Below are 17,118 nucleotides of genomic sequence, written 5' to 3'. Positions count from 1 at the left end.
CCAAACACCAGTCAGACCAGCATTCCTCTGGTATTGTAACACCTAGATCCGATTCCCACCTCTCCCTTAACACTTTTGCCTCAGAGAGCAGAATACGTCCTAGTTATGAATTTAGGTGTATTTCCCAGTTGAAACATCCCTCCACTTCATTACTTGAGGGCGGGGCCATTGTGGGACCCCATCTCTCTTGCAAGAAGGACCTCAACTGAAGAAAGCAGTGGAAGGTTACATTTGACAGATTATATTTCTGTTTTAGTTGTTCAAAAGATGTAATAGTCCTTCTTCAATATGTTTAATTCCTTTCTCTTGCCAAAAATTTAAAATTCTATTGCCCAACCTTAATCCTCCCAATTTATATTCCCACGCCAGTTTCTCCATGGCAATCCTAGGTATTTTATTAGTCCAAGGAAATTGTCTTCTATGACCAGTAAGTCGCTTTTAAAAAATTCTTAGGCAAATAAATCGGCAACGATTAAAAGAGCTATAGCGGTGTCGGCATCACTTTCATTTTCACACAATTAACCCTTCCAATTAAGGTAATAGGCAGGCCTTTCCATCTTTCCTCTTCTATCTTTCCAAGCAGTGGGAGTTTACAGATTTTGTAAGTTATTATCCACCATTATTCCTAAATACTTAATTCCATCCATTTTCCATTTAAAATGGCTTCCTTTTTGTTAATGGTATGATTTCACTTTTGTTCCAAATTTATTTTGTAATCTGAGGCTCTCCCATATTTTTCCAGTGTGGCCTGTAGTTTGATTAAAGACTCAACCGGGTCTGATAAGCAAAACAACACATAATCTGCAAATAAATTGATTTTATGCTCTTCCTGGCCAACTGTGAATCCCTTTACATCTGGATCTCTCCTTATTTCTGCTAATAATTCAACCGCCAAATCACAAAGGCCTGAGACAAAGAGCCCTGCCTGCTGGATCTACATAAAGGAAGTGTCAATGACATTTGGCCATTGGTTATAATTTTGGCTTGTGGCTTATGATAAAGAGTTTTTATCTAATCAATAAATGTTCGGCCCATTCCAAATTTTTCAAGCATTTTGAATAAGAATGGCCTCTCTAGTCGATCAAATGCCTTTTCTACATCTAATGATACATTTATACTTGGATTTTGTTTAGACTTAGCCAAGTGAATTATATTAAATAATCTGCTCAAATTATCTGCAGAGTGTCTTTTTTTTTAAACAAAGCCCACCTGGTCTGAATTTATCAGTTTGATTGGCTAATGCTTTTACCAAAATATTGTAATCCACATTTAACAAAGAGATAGGTCTATATGAAGACAGTGTTAGTGGGTCTCTTTTTTTCTGTAGTACCGTAATAATAGTTTTGACGTACCAGAAATTAATTTTGCTCTATTGTTCCTGACATTTAATGTTAAAAAGTGTTGATGCCTAGCTGTATAATAATTTTAATCTTGCCATTTTTAAATTTCTCCTAGGTTTCTTCTTGGGGTGGTTATGTTTTCCTGATTAATCTAATCCCACTTCATGTACTTATCCTTATGCTGACTGGACGATTTTCTCACCGGATCTATGTGGCATATTGTACAGTGTACAGCCTTGGAACCATTCTCTCCATGCAAATTTCCTTTGTGGGATTCCAGGTTTGCAAAACTATTCCTTTAATTTCAAAATAATTCGCATTGATTTATTAGCCTTTTTGTATAAATTCAATGATAGCTAACTATTCTGTTTCTCAAATTCTTGAGTTGTTATTTGTGAATTCTGTAAGTGGGATTTCCCAAATGGTCGTGATGTAAAACACACACAAGTAATTTGCGAAAATCTCTTGATAGATGTGGTTTTGCCCACAGTACCGATTTGGACCAATAAGCCTGATCTTTTACTTGTTTTGTTGAAGTTTGTCAGGGTATAGCAACAGGAGTAGGTTCTTCTACTTCTTTTTTCCTTTAATTATAAACCAACTGATCTTGCATATATAAAAAATCCCCTGGCATCCGGAATTCAAGCAACCGACAGCCTAGAGCAACTGGCAAAAACAAAATCATGGAAAATAAATTTTAAAAACTAAAATAAATAAGATTAAAGTAATAGGTTAAAAAAATATTTGCTCCTGACCGCCATCTCTCGCCCAGGCCTCGCCTCCCCGACTACAGACTTGCTTCCCGCCCATTAGAGCTCCCGATGCCCCGACCTCGGACTTTTGCCTAGGCTCCCGCCGCTCACCCATCCACGCTCATGACACCACGATCACCCAGTCCTGGCCACCTGCCTGCCTATCTGAGCTCTCGACACCTCAAACAATGCAGGGATTTACTGTGGTCAAAAGTAGTATGAGTATAATTGTCAAACCCCTAAATTTTACCCACAATTTGGTTCACATGTACATATGGTATACCAACCAAATGGTATATAATAAATGATGACTATATGCCAAAACAGAAAAAGAGATGATAAATATAAAGGATAGATAAATATATATATATACCATTGCAATTAATACAGAGGGGTGGGGGTGGGGGGGGGAATGATGTTTTGGTAGTACAGGCAGATCTTTTGGGAATCCCTGAGTAGTTTGTGGTTAAGGTAGTTTTAGTCTCTTGCTCTGATTTGTTTCTCTGCAATTGTACTTAAGCATCTATATGAACATAAGAAACAGGAGCAGGAGTAGGCCATCTGGTCTGTTGACCCTGCTCCATCATTCAATAAAATCATGGTTGGTGCAGCCTTGGACCTTAATCCAGTTCATTTTGCAAGGTATAGATAATTTCAGACTAAGTTTCTAATTTTAAAAAAAAAGCAGCCCGTGCAGTGACTCTCACAGTCCTTGAATCACTTTTACCTAGTCGTGGAGAAAGTGGGTTGGAATTCATCATTCTATCGTAGTTTACTAATAGATATTAGCAGGCTTTTGGGTACATTTACCTTAGAATATTGATAATTTTTCAGCTGATTTTCTGTTGCACTCATGGAAATCACTGCAGTTCATCGAAAGAAGCCACAATATTGCATATAGTTTATAATAGGATATATTTTGCTCCAAGAACAGGTTTGCTGTGGGCATTGATAAAAAAAGACAAGTAATGGGGTTTCTTTTTCTTCCCTTCAGCCTGTCCAGTCTTCAGAGCATATGGCTGCCTTGGGTGTCTTTGGCTTGTGCCAAATTCATGCCCTTGTTGATCATCTACGCAGCAAATTGAATGCACAACAATTTGAGATCCTTTTCAAGAGTGTCATCTCTCTGGTGGGATTGGTCGTTTTGTCTGCAGGAACTGTACTGATGCTGACAGGTACTGTAATTTTTCTAAACCCCCCCCCTTCCTTTTATTATATCATTATATCTACCGACTCAATTGACAGAAATTCTAGGTTGAGGACTGGTTAGTTCATTTAATAAAATCCTAGAGATAAAAAAAGCACTGAATAATACCTGAGGAAAGAAGGTATCGTGGAAATGATTAGAGGTAACTGAATGTTATTGCTCCATGTTCATTTGATATTGCTGCAGTCAACCAATCAACTCAACTGGACCATTCTGTTTCTTGGTATTCATTTCTGGAAACTTGATGAACATTGATAGAAGGTATGGGAAAATGATTGAGTGGGATTTCCCAGCCATTATGTGCTCTCCCTCACCTGGTCTAAATGCAAAGAGCCAAGCTGTGCTCCAAGTGACATACTATAGTGTCCGTTGTGACAAGGCCTTGGGGGCAGCTTGGAGTCCAGGCCTTAATAGCCTTTGTCAGAATCCACAGGCGCCTGGTGTGTTGTAAATTCAATCTTCATGCTCTGGTGTATCTGCTAAGGATTTTATTAGAACTGATGTCAAAGTAATTTCATATTTAACATACTTAATGAACTTAAGTGATTGAGTGACAAATGCAGCTCATGTTCTGCAGTAGATGTCACAGAGTGATAAAGCATGGAAACAGGCCATTTGGCCCACCGTGTCCATGCCAACTGTGGCCACCCATCTGTTATAGTCCCATCTTCCAGTATTTGGCCTGTAGGTAGGTAATTTAACTGGTCATCTAGAGACTTAAATGCTGACAACGACTCTGCTTCTAGCAAGTACTCTTCACTCCCTCTGATCCCCTCTAAATCTCTTTTCCTTACCCTAAATCTATGCCTTTTTTTAATTATTTTTTTATTTTTCACACTGAACCATATCAACCAAAATATGTACAAACGTATCTCATTAAATTTACACAGTGGTCTTTTCTCCCCTAAATCTATGTCTTCAAGTTTTATCAACCTCTGACATGGGGAAGCGTTTTTTTCAGTCTGCCCCTCATGATTTTGTATATCTCAATCATGTCCCCTCTTAACCACCTCTGTTCCTAGCCTCCCCATTCTCTCCTCTTAACTGAAACAATCCATCCCAGGCATCAACCCAATGAATCACCTCTGCACCCTTTTGACCACTGCCAAGTTCATATGTGTATACGTTTGACAAGTACTTGGGTTTCAATTGTTCAAAGGAATCATTATCCAGTTAACTCCATCCATCTTTCCACAATTTCAAATTTTGTTCCACAATTTCCTTGCTTCGTGTAATTGTGATCTTGGAATTCCTTTGGGTTATTCTTTGCATGGTTGCTGCATCTTGAAGTTGAATAGCTTCAGCATTGGATAAACACATAAGAAACACTAGCAGAAGTAGGCCATCGGCCTATTGAGCCTGCTCTGCCATTCAATAAGATCATGGTTGATCTGGCCATATGCTCAGTTCCATTTAATCATCTGTTTCTTATAATCCTTAATTCCCATATTCAAATATTTATTTATCTCTTAAATACTTTCATTGCTGCTTTCTTGAGCAAAGAATTACACAGATTTCTTACTTTATGGGAGAAGCATTTAATTATAATCTCGGTCTTAAATCTACTCCTAAATCTTGAGACTAGGTCCCTGAGTTCCAGTTGCACCTGCCAATGGAAACCTTGTTTTATCCTTTCAGAATTTTGTGTCAATAAGATCTCCCCTCATCCTTCTAAACTCCAAAGAGTAGAATCCCAGGATATTCAATCTCTCTTTATGATCTAACCCCTTCATTTCCAGAATCAACCTGGTGAACCTCCTCTGCAGCACCTCCAAAGTCTTCCTTAAGTAAGGAGGCCAGTATTGCACACAGTACTCCTGGTGTGTCCTCACCAGAAAGTTGCAGCAGAACCTCCATGGTCCTAAATTCAAAGACACTTGCTTTCTTGATTACCTGCTGCACCTGCCAACTAATTTTGAGCAATTCCTGTGCAAGCACTCTGCACAACAGCATGCTGCAAATTTTCACCATTTAAATAATTGTCCATTATGTTATTTATTCAGCCAAAGTGGATGACTTCCCATTTACATTGTATTCCATCTGCCAGACCATTGCCCACTCATTTGACTAATTTATATCTCTCTGTCCTCAACACATTTGCTTTTCCACTTAATTTAGTGACATCAGCAAACTTAGATGCACTGCACTTAGTCATTCCCCTCCCCTCCCCTTCCAAATTTCTCTACATTGTGAATATTTGTGGGCCTAGCACCAATCCTACAGTGCCCCACTAATCCCTGATGGTCAACCAGAGAAACATGCATTCATCCACACTTTCTTTTTTCTTTGGGTTAACTAACATCCAACACCTTGCATCCTTATCCAGAAGTCTTTTATGCAGGCACCTCATCAAACACCTTCAGGAAATCTAATAATTGCTTACCACACAAATAAATGTGTTTGAGTATTCTCAAAATAAAACCACCTCTAATAGCAGTTAAATTACTTGTGTGCTGACCATAAATTAGGTTTATTGCTTTCATTGCAGGCAAGATTTCCCCATGGACTGGGCGTTTCTACTCTTTACTAGATCCTTCTTATGCCAAGAACAACATACCTATCATTGCTTCGGTCTCTGAGCACCAGCCCACCACATGGTCATCATATTATTTTGACTTGCAACTCCTTGTCTTTATGTTCCCAGGTATGCTTGATTTAAAAATAAGTGATGAATAATCAGTCTGGTGTGATAGTTATGTAAAGGTCAATTCAGAAAGCTTCCTTGAGCTATTAAAACATCTGTGTGGTTTCTAATTTGAGTAAAAATCTTTTGAACTTACAACTTGAATGATTGCTTCCTCTTCCTGACAATTTATTAGTTACCTGTAGTGTTCTTGCTATGTAGGCGTGGAGAAGAACGACATGCACAGCAAAGCCTTTAAGTTGAGACTGGTTTATTGCACTGGCCGTCATGTTTATGTGGGCCCCAGGCACTGATGTCAGGGCCCTGTGTCAGCAGAGCTCCGGCCTGGGATTGGCCGACGTTCCTGCCACAGTTCACCATCTTCCCATTGTGCAGGAGGTCACCTGGGACGACGGCTGGTATGTAAGGTAAAACATCATGAGATGGGAATGTGTAGGGAGTTACCCTGTACAAGGCTGTAACAAGAAGGGGAGGTGTCCTTGTACTTCTGTTAGGTAAAACATCATGAGATGGGAATGTACGGGGCAGTAACAAGATGTGAATGCATCCTTGTACTTACAAGATAAGAGAGACATTGATGGATTGAGAGGCAGGAAGCTAGCAGGGAAAGGATAGCAACAGTTTTAGTCATTGGACAAGTAATGATATGATGATGTTCTAAGCACATATCCAAGGGTATAAAAAATCACCATTTTGCTGATAACGGCAGAATGCATTCTCCGACTAACCTGGTTGGTCGCAAGTGTTACAATCCGGTAATAAAGAACAAAGAACCCTGATTTCGACTCAGCCTGGTGTTTGTCTCACTCATTCATGAACAAAGCAGACCTAACAGGTATCACCTCCAGGTATACATGGTTACCGCGTTCGTCGGCCATTTTGTGGGCCGATCCGCGTCTCCATGCACGGGCTGGTGTTGTAATTCTGGGATTCTTTCAAGGCAGTAACTAAATTTTTCTTTGAAAAGGAGATAGATGGTAAGCATTAGCAATTTAACTGAAATTTAGGCATTTTAGCAGACTGGCCTGAAGTTTTTTTTTAACCTTCCCAAAGCAATTTGTTATTTCTCAGCAAAACCAGCACTCACACTTTGGGGTGCAAGTTACATTCAGCGCATGCAGTGTTACCACAGGTAAATGCATTCATTTGAAATATAATGCAAAACTGGGCCTATTCTGCTAATTCCACTCATTCACAAGTCTCCACAGTTGTTCTTAAAGTATATAATCTCCGAAGACTGACTAGCCATTACTAGTTCTTTTTATCTTTGTTAATCTTAGTAAGTTAAAAATTAGATTACTTATATATTTGTTAGATTTTCATACTTTAACCTAAATGTATTAATCCCATTTCAGCTGTAGTGATGAAACTTCCCATCCTGTAACTGTCTGCTTTGTAAGTTGCAATAGATTTTGTTCTTTTTAAAACATTCAAAGCATTTTCCGCTGTTCTCTTTACTGGCCATTTCTGCCCTTTTCACCAAAGAGAAAGCTATCCCATGAGAGTATTACGTCAATTTCCTAAGTGAAACAACATAAATTTAGAATTTGACTAGTCGGTAGGATCATAATCAAGTGTTTAATGTTGAAATGTGACAATGAACTTTTCAATTAATAATTTGACATTTTAAATGAATTTCATTTGATCTGTCTTATTTGTTTGAGCATTTAATGAATAGAAGATCAGAATGAATTGTCAGCCCTAATTTTATGAATCATTGTATTCTGTGGGGGGAACGTGCTCCCATTGTGCTGTTAGATCCTGATTTTTGACAGATCAAGTGATAAAGTAAAAGCAATATACTTCATAATTTGGGAGTAGTGGTTTTCCTTTCTTGCTGTCCTTGATTTCTAGATAGTAGAGTTGAATTAAGCATATGCCATGTGGTTATAGATGTCTTCTTCTTCTTTGGCTTGGCTTCGCGGACGAAGATTTATGGAGGGGGTAAAAAGTCCACGTCAGCTGCAGGCTCGTTTGTGGCTGACAAGTCTGATGCGGGACAGGCAGACACGGTTGCAGGGGAAAATTGGTTGGTTGGGGTTGGGTGTTGGGTTTTTCCTCCTTTGCCTTTTGTCAGTGAGGTGGGCTCTGCGGTCTTCTTCAAAGGAGGTTGCTGCCCGCCAAACTGTGAGGCGCCAAGATGCACGGTTTGAGGCGTTATCAGCCCACTGGCTGGTTATAGATGTACTTTTAATTAAAAGCACTTAATAGTGTTGCTAGGCTATTTCTATGTTGCTTCTGGTCCAAGATGCACATGGGTTAGATGTGGGAAGAAAATAGGATTTAACTAGGGGTTTGAACTAAATAGTGTTTTTGATTGGATTGTTTATTCCACATTTCTCATTACTGTTTGTAAAATCTTGCTGTGTTATTTCACTGGTGGTGGTAGGCATATGGAATGGATTACTGGAGGAAGTGGTGGAGGTGATACAGTTACAACATTTAAAAGAAAACATGTGATTATGGAAGGTTAAAAGGGATATGGGTCAAACACAGGAAAATGGGACTAGCTCAGATGGAAAACTTGCTCTGTTGAACTTAAGGGCCTTTTCTGTGTTGTAAAAGTCTGACTCTTTAACTCAATTTTTCCATTCTGACTGAATTCCCCCAATAGTTGATAGTTCTCTTACTGAAGTGGATACCCTCATTATTCTTTCCAGTTTGATTTTGCCTTCTGACTTCTTTCCTGTCACAAAGTCTACCTACTACTCATCTCCTGGTATATCAGACCTGGACTCGCTTATTCCTGCATTCTTCTGCTCAGAAAACTAATCCTCAATCTATTCCCATGTGATCTGATATAGCTTAATAACATCATGTATTGAAGGCCTTCTAAAGGATAACACAAACTATATCCACATCTACTTCTGATGCAATCTCACCCTGTTTGGTTTTCTATACAAGTGATAAAAAACTGAAATTTGGCAAATTTCCAAACTAGGCTGACATTTTGTGATTCACTTGAGCATTTTTGTGCTTTCTTCCTGCAGTCGGCTTGTACTATTGTTTCAACAACCTGTCTGATGCTAGGATTTTCATCATCATGTATGGGGTCACCAGCATGTACTTCTCAGCTGTGATGGTAAGGATCACTTAAACCTGTGAGTGCTGATATAATTGCTAGAACAAATTGTTTCCATTGTGTTTTAGTAACGTAATGGTGTGGAATGTTTGAAGTGAACTACATTAACTGAATCCAGCTTAATATCCCTGATATGGGAATTCATTCTCATGCCACACTCCTGCAGAAATCAGATGAAACTTGTTACATTGCTCATTTATTTAAATACTTGCAAGATAGCACCTAGTTTCCATTTCAGGATGACTTACTGTGACATGGCCTATATCATCTGTTTCTGATACTACACATTGTAAATGCAAATGTAGACATTCAGTACAGTAACAGGCCCTTCCTGCCCACAAACCTGCGCTGACCAAATTCCCCAATCATCTTACAGGCTCTGTACATTTTGAAGAATGGGGGGAACCTGGAGCACTCAAAGCCCACACAGACACAGGGTGAATGTAGAAACCCCTTACAGACAGCGCCGGATTCAAACCTGGATTGCTGCTACTGTGTTAGCATTGCACTAACTGTGACACTCATCATGTTGCCCAAATGAGCATTTTCTTGACCAATGTATAAATACTTAACAATATATTTTTATTCATTCAGGATTGAGACTCCTGTCCCTGGTTGTTACAAAACAATTGATTTAACCAATCAATTAGTGCACATTCCTTCAAAAGCCAATAGTACTCAACAAGCTTTTTAATAGCCACATTCCTTCGAGTAACCAGATGTTCCCAAAGCTATCACATCTGCCCCTGTTCCTACAGGTTTAATTCTCTACTTAAGACTGTTTTCAAAAATTATGAAAGCCAAATTATAAATTCTATTGTAATTGGAAGAGTATTGTGGGATGCAAAATAAGAAATCCTGATGAGTACCAGAGTACTTCTATAAAAAAAAATAATTTACAGGAATGGATTAATGTGTTAGCAATGTAGTCCACAACTTTTCAAATCTTTTTTGTTATTTAAGGGTATTTTCTTTACCTTTAGTTGATTGATTAAGAATTACACAAGCAAACTGATGCAGTTGAGTGTTATTCTACGAGGTACATACCATTGCACTTATGTTTACTTGTCTCGCCATCTTATATATGCTGTCAATGTGCTAAGCAGTTTGCTTATATTTTATTTAAAAAAAGTTCCTGATGGTTCACTAATGACTGTGCCAGCTGCAGGTGAGAAAATTTGTCACTTTTGGTTTGACCAATTTCAGCCTCACAATTGATGTAACTGTCTTCAGTTCAAAGGCAATTAGGGCTGGACCATAAATGTCAGTGCTATCCGCCAATGAAAAAATATATAACTGTGTGCACGTTGCATGGATGCTTTGGCGATGAGCAATCTGTATCCCAAACAAATAAGGCAGCATCCTGAGGTCCAACAGACCATCTCCATCCCTTTGAGCTGATTCGTATTTGTAGCAACAATGAACAAGGGGCACAGGTGCATTTGAAATATTCTACATGTAGCTGAATCCAAACTACTTTGTTTAATCCTGATTAAAACATCAGGGAGCACATTGAACTGAAACTAACCTTCCTTCCTATTGTCTCCTCAATCTTTGCCTCTGCCCCTGTTCATCCCCTCCACCACTGATGCACAATGCAATCTACAGAATGTTGCATATCCATCAACATATCTTTTCTTCTGAGGCAACAACTAGATTAATAATCTATGACACCTGTGCAATCAAGTGAGTGGCTTTTAAGTTTCTGATCAGTCCTAATCATTGTTATTCCAACTTTAGCCCAAAAAGTCTCATCATTCATTGCAGTTTTCCAGTTGTTGCTTTGGGAAATCTGGCCACTGCACCTGCACAAAGTTTGACCTGGATTGGGTTCAGTGACTCCATTCTCGTGGAAAGGGATGGCAGCAAGGGAGAGAGATACATTTTGGGTTGCGATTAGGGGCAGTAAGTGTGTGTGACCTTCTGCTCACTGAGCTCGGCTGGTCAGAACCACCAGCATAATGTTTCTATGTCTTTGATTTTTGTTCTTTTTATATGTTATTTCAATAAAAGAATTTAACGTGGATCCATTCAATTAAATGTTTTTGAGGTATTACAAGCAATTATTGATGTAGTTTTATTTATTTTTTGACTTTTTTGTGCTTGCTAACTTGTATACAAATCAATTATTATGTAATTATCAATTTTGTATTTATGCTTATATGTTAACCTTAATAAAATATTTTTTAAAAATTCTTATGTTCTGTGGGAGTACATTTTAGATTTGCACACTGTGGTAATATTTTAGGCTTTCTTCATTCATATTCCTAATTTGCTCATTTATGTCACAGGTTCGTCTTATGTTGGTTCTGGCCCCAGTGATGTGCATTCTCTCAGGAATTGGCGTTTCTCAGGTCTTGTCAACGTACATAAAGAATTTGGATATCAGCCGTCCAGATAAGAAATTAAAAAAGCAGCAGGATTCCTCTTATCCAATCAAGAATGAGGTATGTTCTTTTCTTTGAGTGGGTAATTGTTAATTGTAGGGGGAGAAGGGTGGGGAGGTAGGGGAGTAATGGGGAGGGAGGGTTGGGGTTTTGTACATACACACCCACCCATATATTCTTCACATTCTTTATATGTGTTTTATTATAATTGAATGTAATTGTTTTAAACATTTAAAATAAAGTATTTAAAAAATTGAGGTGTGATGGCCTCCTTGGTCAATTGCTGCATTAAATATGTTGTGTTTAAGAGATTGATCTAGTAGATGAAATATTAATCCTATACTGAGTTTAGGCCCTTTCAGGTGGCCTGACCACCCCAGTGTAAAGCCATATAATCTCTCTGCTTACGGCTAAAGACGTACTTAACAGAATGCGGCAGAAGCACCTCCAAGGTGCCGACGCCAACCCTCCTCAGAGGGATAATTGGCAGAGCGTAGCACTCCGCCGACACACCTGAATGTGCAGCTGCTGTATCCAGCTGCCTGGGGGTGGGCTGATGACTCCATCAGCCAGTGACCCAACTCCCCGCTGCCTGACAGCCCTCTGCCCTGCCACGCTGCCTGACAGCCCCCACCCCACTGGGGGCAGGGGCGGCTGGCAGGAGACATTGGGGCAGGGGCAGTTGGTGCAGGCTATCACAGCCCAGCTGACCATTCCTGCACCGGAGCCGCTCTTTGCGGCTCCAAATGTGGAATAGTAATGGCCGTCTTCCTTTCCCATAATTCCCCACGCAGCTGGAACTGTTGTGGGAAACTGAGCGATTCCACCTGCGTGGGGGATTCTGGGTAGGGAAGACGGCCATTGCTATGCTGCATATTTATGGCGGTGGCGTGGTGGCACCAGTCACTCCGCTTCCAACAGATCCGGGGGTGCTACGAGGCGCCTTTGAATATGAATAGGCCCTTTCAAGTGGACCAGGCAACGCTGCAAACAGCCTGTTAGGGCTGCCACCTGAAGGTGAGTCCGCAAGTTAAGATCCGCTCCAGCTGCCGCCCTCAAGGTGAGGGTCCCCCTGAAAGGGCCTCATGTATATCTAGCCAAAACAACAGATTGAGCAGAGTTTCAGCAAAGATTCCCATGCTAGAAGAGCCATGTTTTGGAAGAGGTGTTAAATCTTGTTCAGCTGCTGTTGATTTCTCCTGATGTTAATTCCAGCTTTGAAAGATAAACACTTCATTACTTGCATGGAAAATGCTGTAAAAGCTCAGCAGGTCAAGTCACATCTGTGGAGAGAGACACAAGAGGGCTATGGAAGCTCAGCTGCTGAGTTAGTTAAAAAGAGAATTCAAGATATTAAGGAAAATAAGGGTGAATGGAGATGGAGCCGATACAATGGATCAAATTCCCTTGTCCTCGGCTGATGTGACAGCCAGAACACTAGTAAAGAGCAACGTTTGTAAACTCCAGAGGAAAAGCCGGCCCTAGTTGTTGTAAAGTATATAAGAGGATGGTATTCAGACAATAACTAGTTGAAGCAACATCTATGGTTAGACATCCTGCCAACAGTGAATATTAATCTGAAACAAAAATAGAAAATGCTGGGAACACACAGCATGTCAGAAAGAGACAAAGGATTAAACTTTTGGGATAAATATGACTGCCAAAAAAGAGCATTAAGTCAGGCCTGATATCCTTTTGACTGTTATCTCAGCATGAATTACAGGTTTCAGAAAAGGAATGTTGTGACTGCATCAAGTCAGCAAGGACCGTAAGAATATTACTCACTGTCTTTGCCTGTAATCTGCCCTGATTTAGGTAGCGAGTGGAATGGTGCTTGTGATGACCTTCTTCCTAATTACCTACACCTTTCATTCCACCTGGGTGACCAGTGAGGCGTATTCATCTCCCTCCATCGTTCTGTCTGCCCGTGGAGGCGATGGAAGCAGGATCATCTTTGATGACTTCAGGGAGGCATACTACTGGCTCAGGCACAATACTCCAGAGGTATGGTCACTGAGTGGGTGCAGGTGAGTTCTGCAAGTTGTCACTACAATCTGAGGCAATGAGGGAGCCTGTGGCTAGCAGCTAGATTTAAACTGGGATCTTCAGAGACCAAGACACGTCTCCACTTTTTGTGGTGAGGAGCACACAATAAGCAAACTAAATACCAATTAAATATTAGCAATGTAACCACTGAACTTTTTTAAATGTTTTTTTTTTTTAACCCATTTATTACGCACACAGAGCCCAAGTCCAAAGTGCTATGGGTGATTCCAGAGCAAATGAGCCCCTTCAGACCGAGGCCTTCTGAGTTGCAAAATGCATAGCCTCCAACTTTTAGTCACCAATATAGTTAGGGTAAAGGTGCTGGTCTGGTATCAAAGGTAAGTAAGAAATCTGCAGATGCTGGGTTCCAGTGCTGTAGATCATGCAGTATCCTTAGGAAGCAAGTTCAGGGATCTTTGGGGGTAATCAAAGGTGGAGAGCAAATTTAAGTTCTTTGGTATCACTATCTCAGAGGATCTTTCCCGGTCCCAACATGCTATTGGCATCATGAAGAAAGCACGTCAGGGCCCCTACTTCAGGAGTTTGCGGAGGTTTTGTATGACAACAGAAACCTTGGAAAATTTCCACAGGGGTGCGGACTAGAAGGGCCAAAATGGCCTGTTTCCATGCTGTAATTGTAACAGAAACCTTGGAAAATTTCCACAGGGGTGAGGACTAGAAGGGCCAAAATGGCCTGTTTCCATGCTGTAATTGGTTGTTATGGAGGTGGGAATGTTTCTTCAGGATTGCCAAAAATTAGGCCGATGCCCAAAGAAGGTGGGGTGGGGGGAGGGGTGGAAATAGGCTAGCAGATGATTGGTGAACACAGGTGGGGGGGGGGGGAGAGAGAAAGGCCCTGAAAGGTAATGGAGGAGAGGGCAGAGGGCAAAGAAAGATAGCTGTGATAGGAGAAGGAAGGGAAGGGGCTGGGGAGATGGAGGAAGGGAGACAAAGGGATGAGGGAAGAGAGACAGAGGGGGGTTGTTAACAGAAATTAGAGGTCGATATTGATGCAGTCTTGTTGGAGAATGTCAAGATAGACTATAAACTGATGTTCCTCCAATTTATGAGTGGCCTCAACTGGGCAGTACATGAGGCTATGGTTGTGACATCAAGTAAGTCAACCCATGGTCACCAGTTCAAATCTCACCAACAGTAAGCCTTGCATCTGAATTTCAAAAAAGGGTGGGGGGTGGATTTTGCATTAACAGTAGAAAGCTGACATATTTAATAGAAACGGTTTTCCTTCAGTGAGAGGAACCTGCCACTCACTCCCTGTAAAATGACTTCTGATTCACATTCCATTGGTGCCAATAGGTCAAATGGAAATTTGCAACAGATGTTATATTGGTAGAGGAACCAAAGGTCTTTGAAAGGGGCTTGTTTTTGATCCTGGTTAGAATTCTCTGGGTGTTGTTGCATCTCCCTGGAGACAACATGTCTTCAGTTGGTGGAGAGTGTCTGTGTGGAGAAGGCTTGTTTTGCCAGGAGGAATATTTTCCACACTCTTCACATGGGATTTGGAGGGGGAACACAATTGTGTCACATCAGTTAAGCTGATGTTCAGCTAATTAAATGTTTGATTTCCTGTCAAAACTGCAACTTGCTTGAATTTTTTTTTCCTCAGGATGCCAAGGTGATGTCATGGTGGGATTATGGTTATCAAATCACAGCAATGGCCAATCGAACCATCTTGGTGGACAACAACACCTGGAATAACACTCACATCTCCAGAGTTGGGCAGGTGGGTCTCCTTAGAACATAAATTCTGCTCTGTTGGAGCCACAGAAGAGTTAAACACCATAGACTGGAAATTACCATCCAAGCCACGCACCATCCTGACTTGGAAGTGTATCACTGTCGCCGAGTCAATATCCTTGAACTTCCTCTCTAACAGTATTGTAGATAGACCCATAAATCAAGGGTTGCAGTGGATCAAGAAGGCAGCTCACCACAATCTTCTCAAGGGCAGTCAGGGATAGACTGTGAATTAATTTAAAAAACCCATAAAACATAAGGTCAATATTTTAGTTTTCTCTGCAGGTGCAAAGACGTATGTTCTATAACCACCTCCATAACCTGGGACAAAAAGCACCAGATATCACTTAGTTTTGGGTTCTTAACTGGCAGTCAAATACCATAATACAGCACTCTTATAGGTCCCATCTTTCAGATCAGACGTTTCATCCAAAGATTCAAGGATCCTTCATTGACGTACACATATATAATAATTTGTTTTCTTTTGTTTTGCCCTGTGAAGGCACTCAAAGAGCCACCATTAATCCATCACCTTGATCAAGAAGAGCAAGAGAAGCAAAAGAGATTCTCTTTAGGTTCTAGCATCCTAAAGGGGCTTTGCTCATTTCTGGTTATGGATGAGTACAATCCAGTAGTCAGTCTAGCTGAACTTGAATATGAGGCTGATTGGAATATTGCTGTCATCTTGAGTAAAGGGAGGGATTAAGGTTTGTCCTTTGCAGTTGGAAAAGTTGCAGAAAAGGATTTGATTCTTTGCCTTGAGGTGAAGAATTGGGTACTTGATCAGTACCCTTGTCCTCTCCAGCCTGCCAAAGGTGGTCTGTGATGCCCAGCACCCTAATCCCCTCTTCCTTTGAAGGCAATTGTTTTCAGAAAAAGGGATCACATTGAGGAAAGTAAATGCAGGAGGAACTCATCAGGTCACACAACAGCATAGCGTCTGCTGCCATCTTGTTCCACGTGGTTTCTAGGCCTCCCGGTTTGGCCCTCATAAGGATCTTGGGTACCTGCCTCAGCATGACATGCTGGGTTCCTCCAGCATTTTCATGTATTTACTTCAATTACAGTGTCTACAGACTTTCTTGTTTCATAAGTTTGAGGGAAGCTTGGAGAGGACAAGGTTGATGTTCAAAAGATCAGAGTTAATGGGGGTTGTTTTGGAGCTTTGGTATTGGGTGCAGTGTGTGGGCTTGGCCAATACCACTGAAATCCAGCACAGCATTAGGAGAACATGAATGTTTTGGAAGTGCTCTCTGGACTTGACTTCAAGTCCCAGAAGGAATGCTGTACCATGCACCATTGACTTGCAGATCACGCCAGGATGCACAGATGAGATACCCTCGTGAAATGAATGTGAAGTGATCTAGAAATAACCATTACTATGTTTTATTTGTGTGAAACACGTCAATTGTGATTGAATTTCTAGACAATTGATAGTTGTGAGCAGCATTTTTTTTGACATTCAAAGACAGGTTCACAGTCTACATTCAAAATCATATAATTTTCTAGTAGTGTAAGATACCATTCAGGTTGCCCTCAGCGTTCCTGTCAGACTCATTTATTTCTTTATAACCTAATCACATGCTCAATACTGTAACCCTTTCCTTCAAGATTTCTTGCCACATGATTACACTAAGGAGCACTTTAGAGTAGCCAATGAACCTACCAGTACGTCTGCAGGATAATGGAGAGAAGCTCAAGTGTCCCACGGAAAGCCATGCAGATATAGCGAGAATGTAGCACCACCCTGAGAGCATCGGAGAGCGAGATCAAAACCAGGTCCTTGATTCTGTGAGGCAGCCACACTAATGCTGTAACATAGTGCCACCCTGGTGTAATTATTCACACACAACCGTCATGGGTTATTCACACATAACTGGGTATGATCTGAATTATTGTACG

The 17,118-nt window shown here is 40.7% G+C and overlaps 1 protein-coding gene across 1 annotated transcript in view; it reads left to right on the top strand.

Annotated features, from left to right (window-relative positions):
* stt3a (STT3 oligosaccharyltransferase complex catalytic subunit A) overlaps positions 1-17,118 on the top strand; it is a 60,512-nt gene that overhangs the window by 36,108 nt on the left and 7,286 nt on the right. Inside the window, exons 8-14 of the mRNA XM_069894456.1 lie at positions 1,456-1,620; positions 3,087-3,267; positions 5,788-5,943; positions 8,934-9,025; positions 11,317-11,472; positions 13,228-13,416; positions 15,086-15,202. Coding sequence (XP_069750557.1) covers positions 1,456-1,620; positions 3,087-3,267; positions 5,788-5,943; positions 8,934-9,025; positions 11,317-11,472; positions 13,228-13,416; positions 15,086-15,202 — 1,056 coding nt within the window. The remainder of the gene's footprint in view (positions 1-1,455; positions 1,621-3,086; positions 3,268-5,787; positions 5,944-8,933; positions 9,026-11,316; positions 11,473-13,227; positions 13,417-15,085; positions 15,203-17,118) is intronic.

The sequence above is a fragment of the Narcine bancroftii genome, chromosome 8, assembly GCF_036971445.1.
Source record: "Narcine bancroftii isolate sNarBan1 chromosome 8, sNarBan1.hap1, whole genome shotgun sequence".
In the NCBI taxonomy this organism is placed as follows: Eukaryota; Metazoa; Chordata; class Chondrichthyes; order Torpediniformes; family Narcinidae; genus Narcine; species Narcine bancroftii.
The sequence above is the reverse complement of the archived record's forward strand: the minus strand, read 5'-3'. Positions and strand labels throughout refer to the sequence as shown.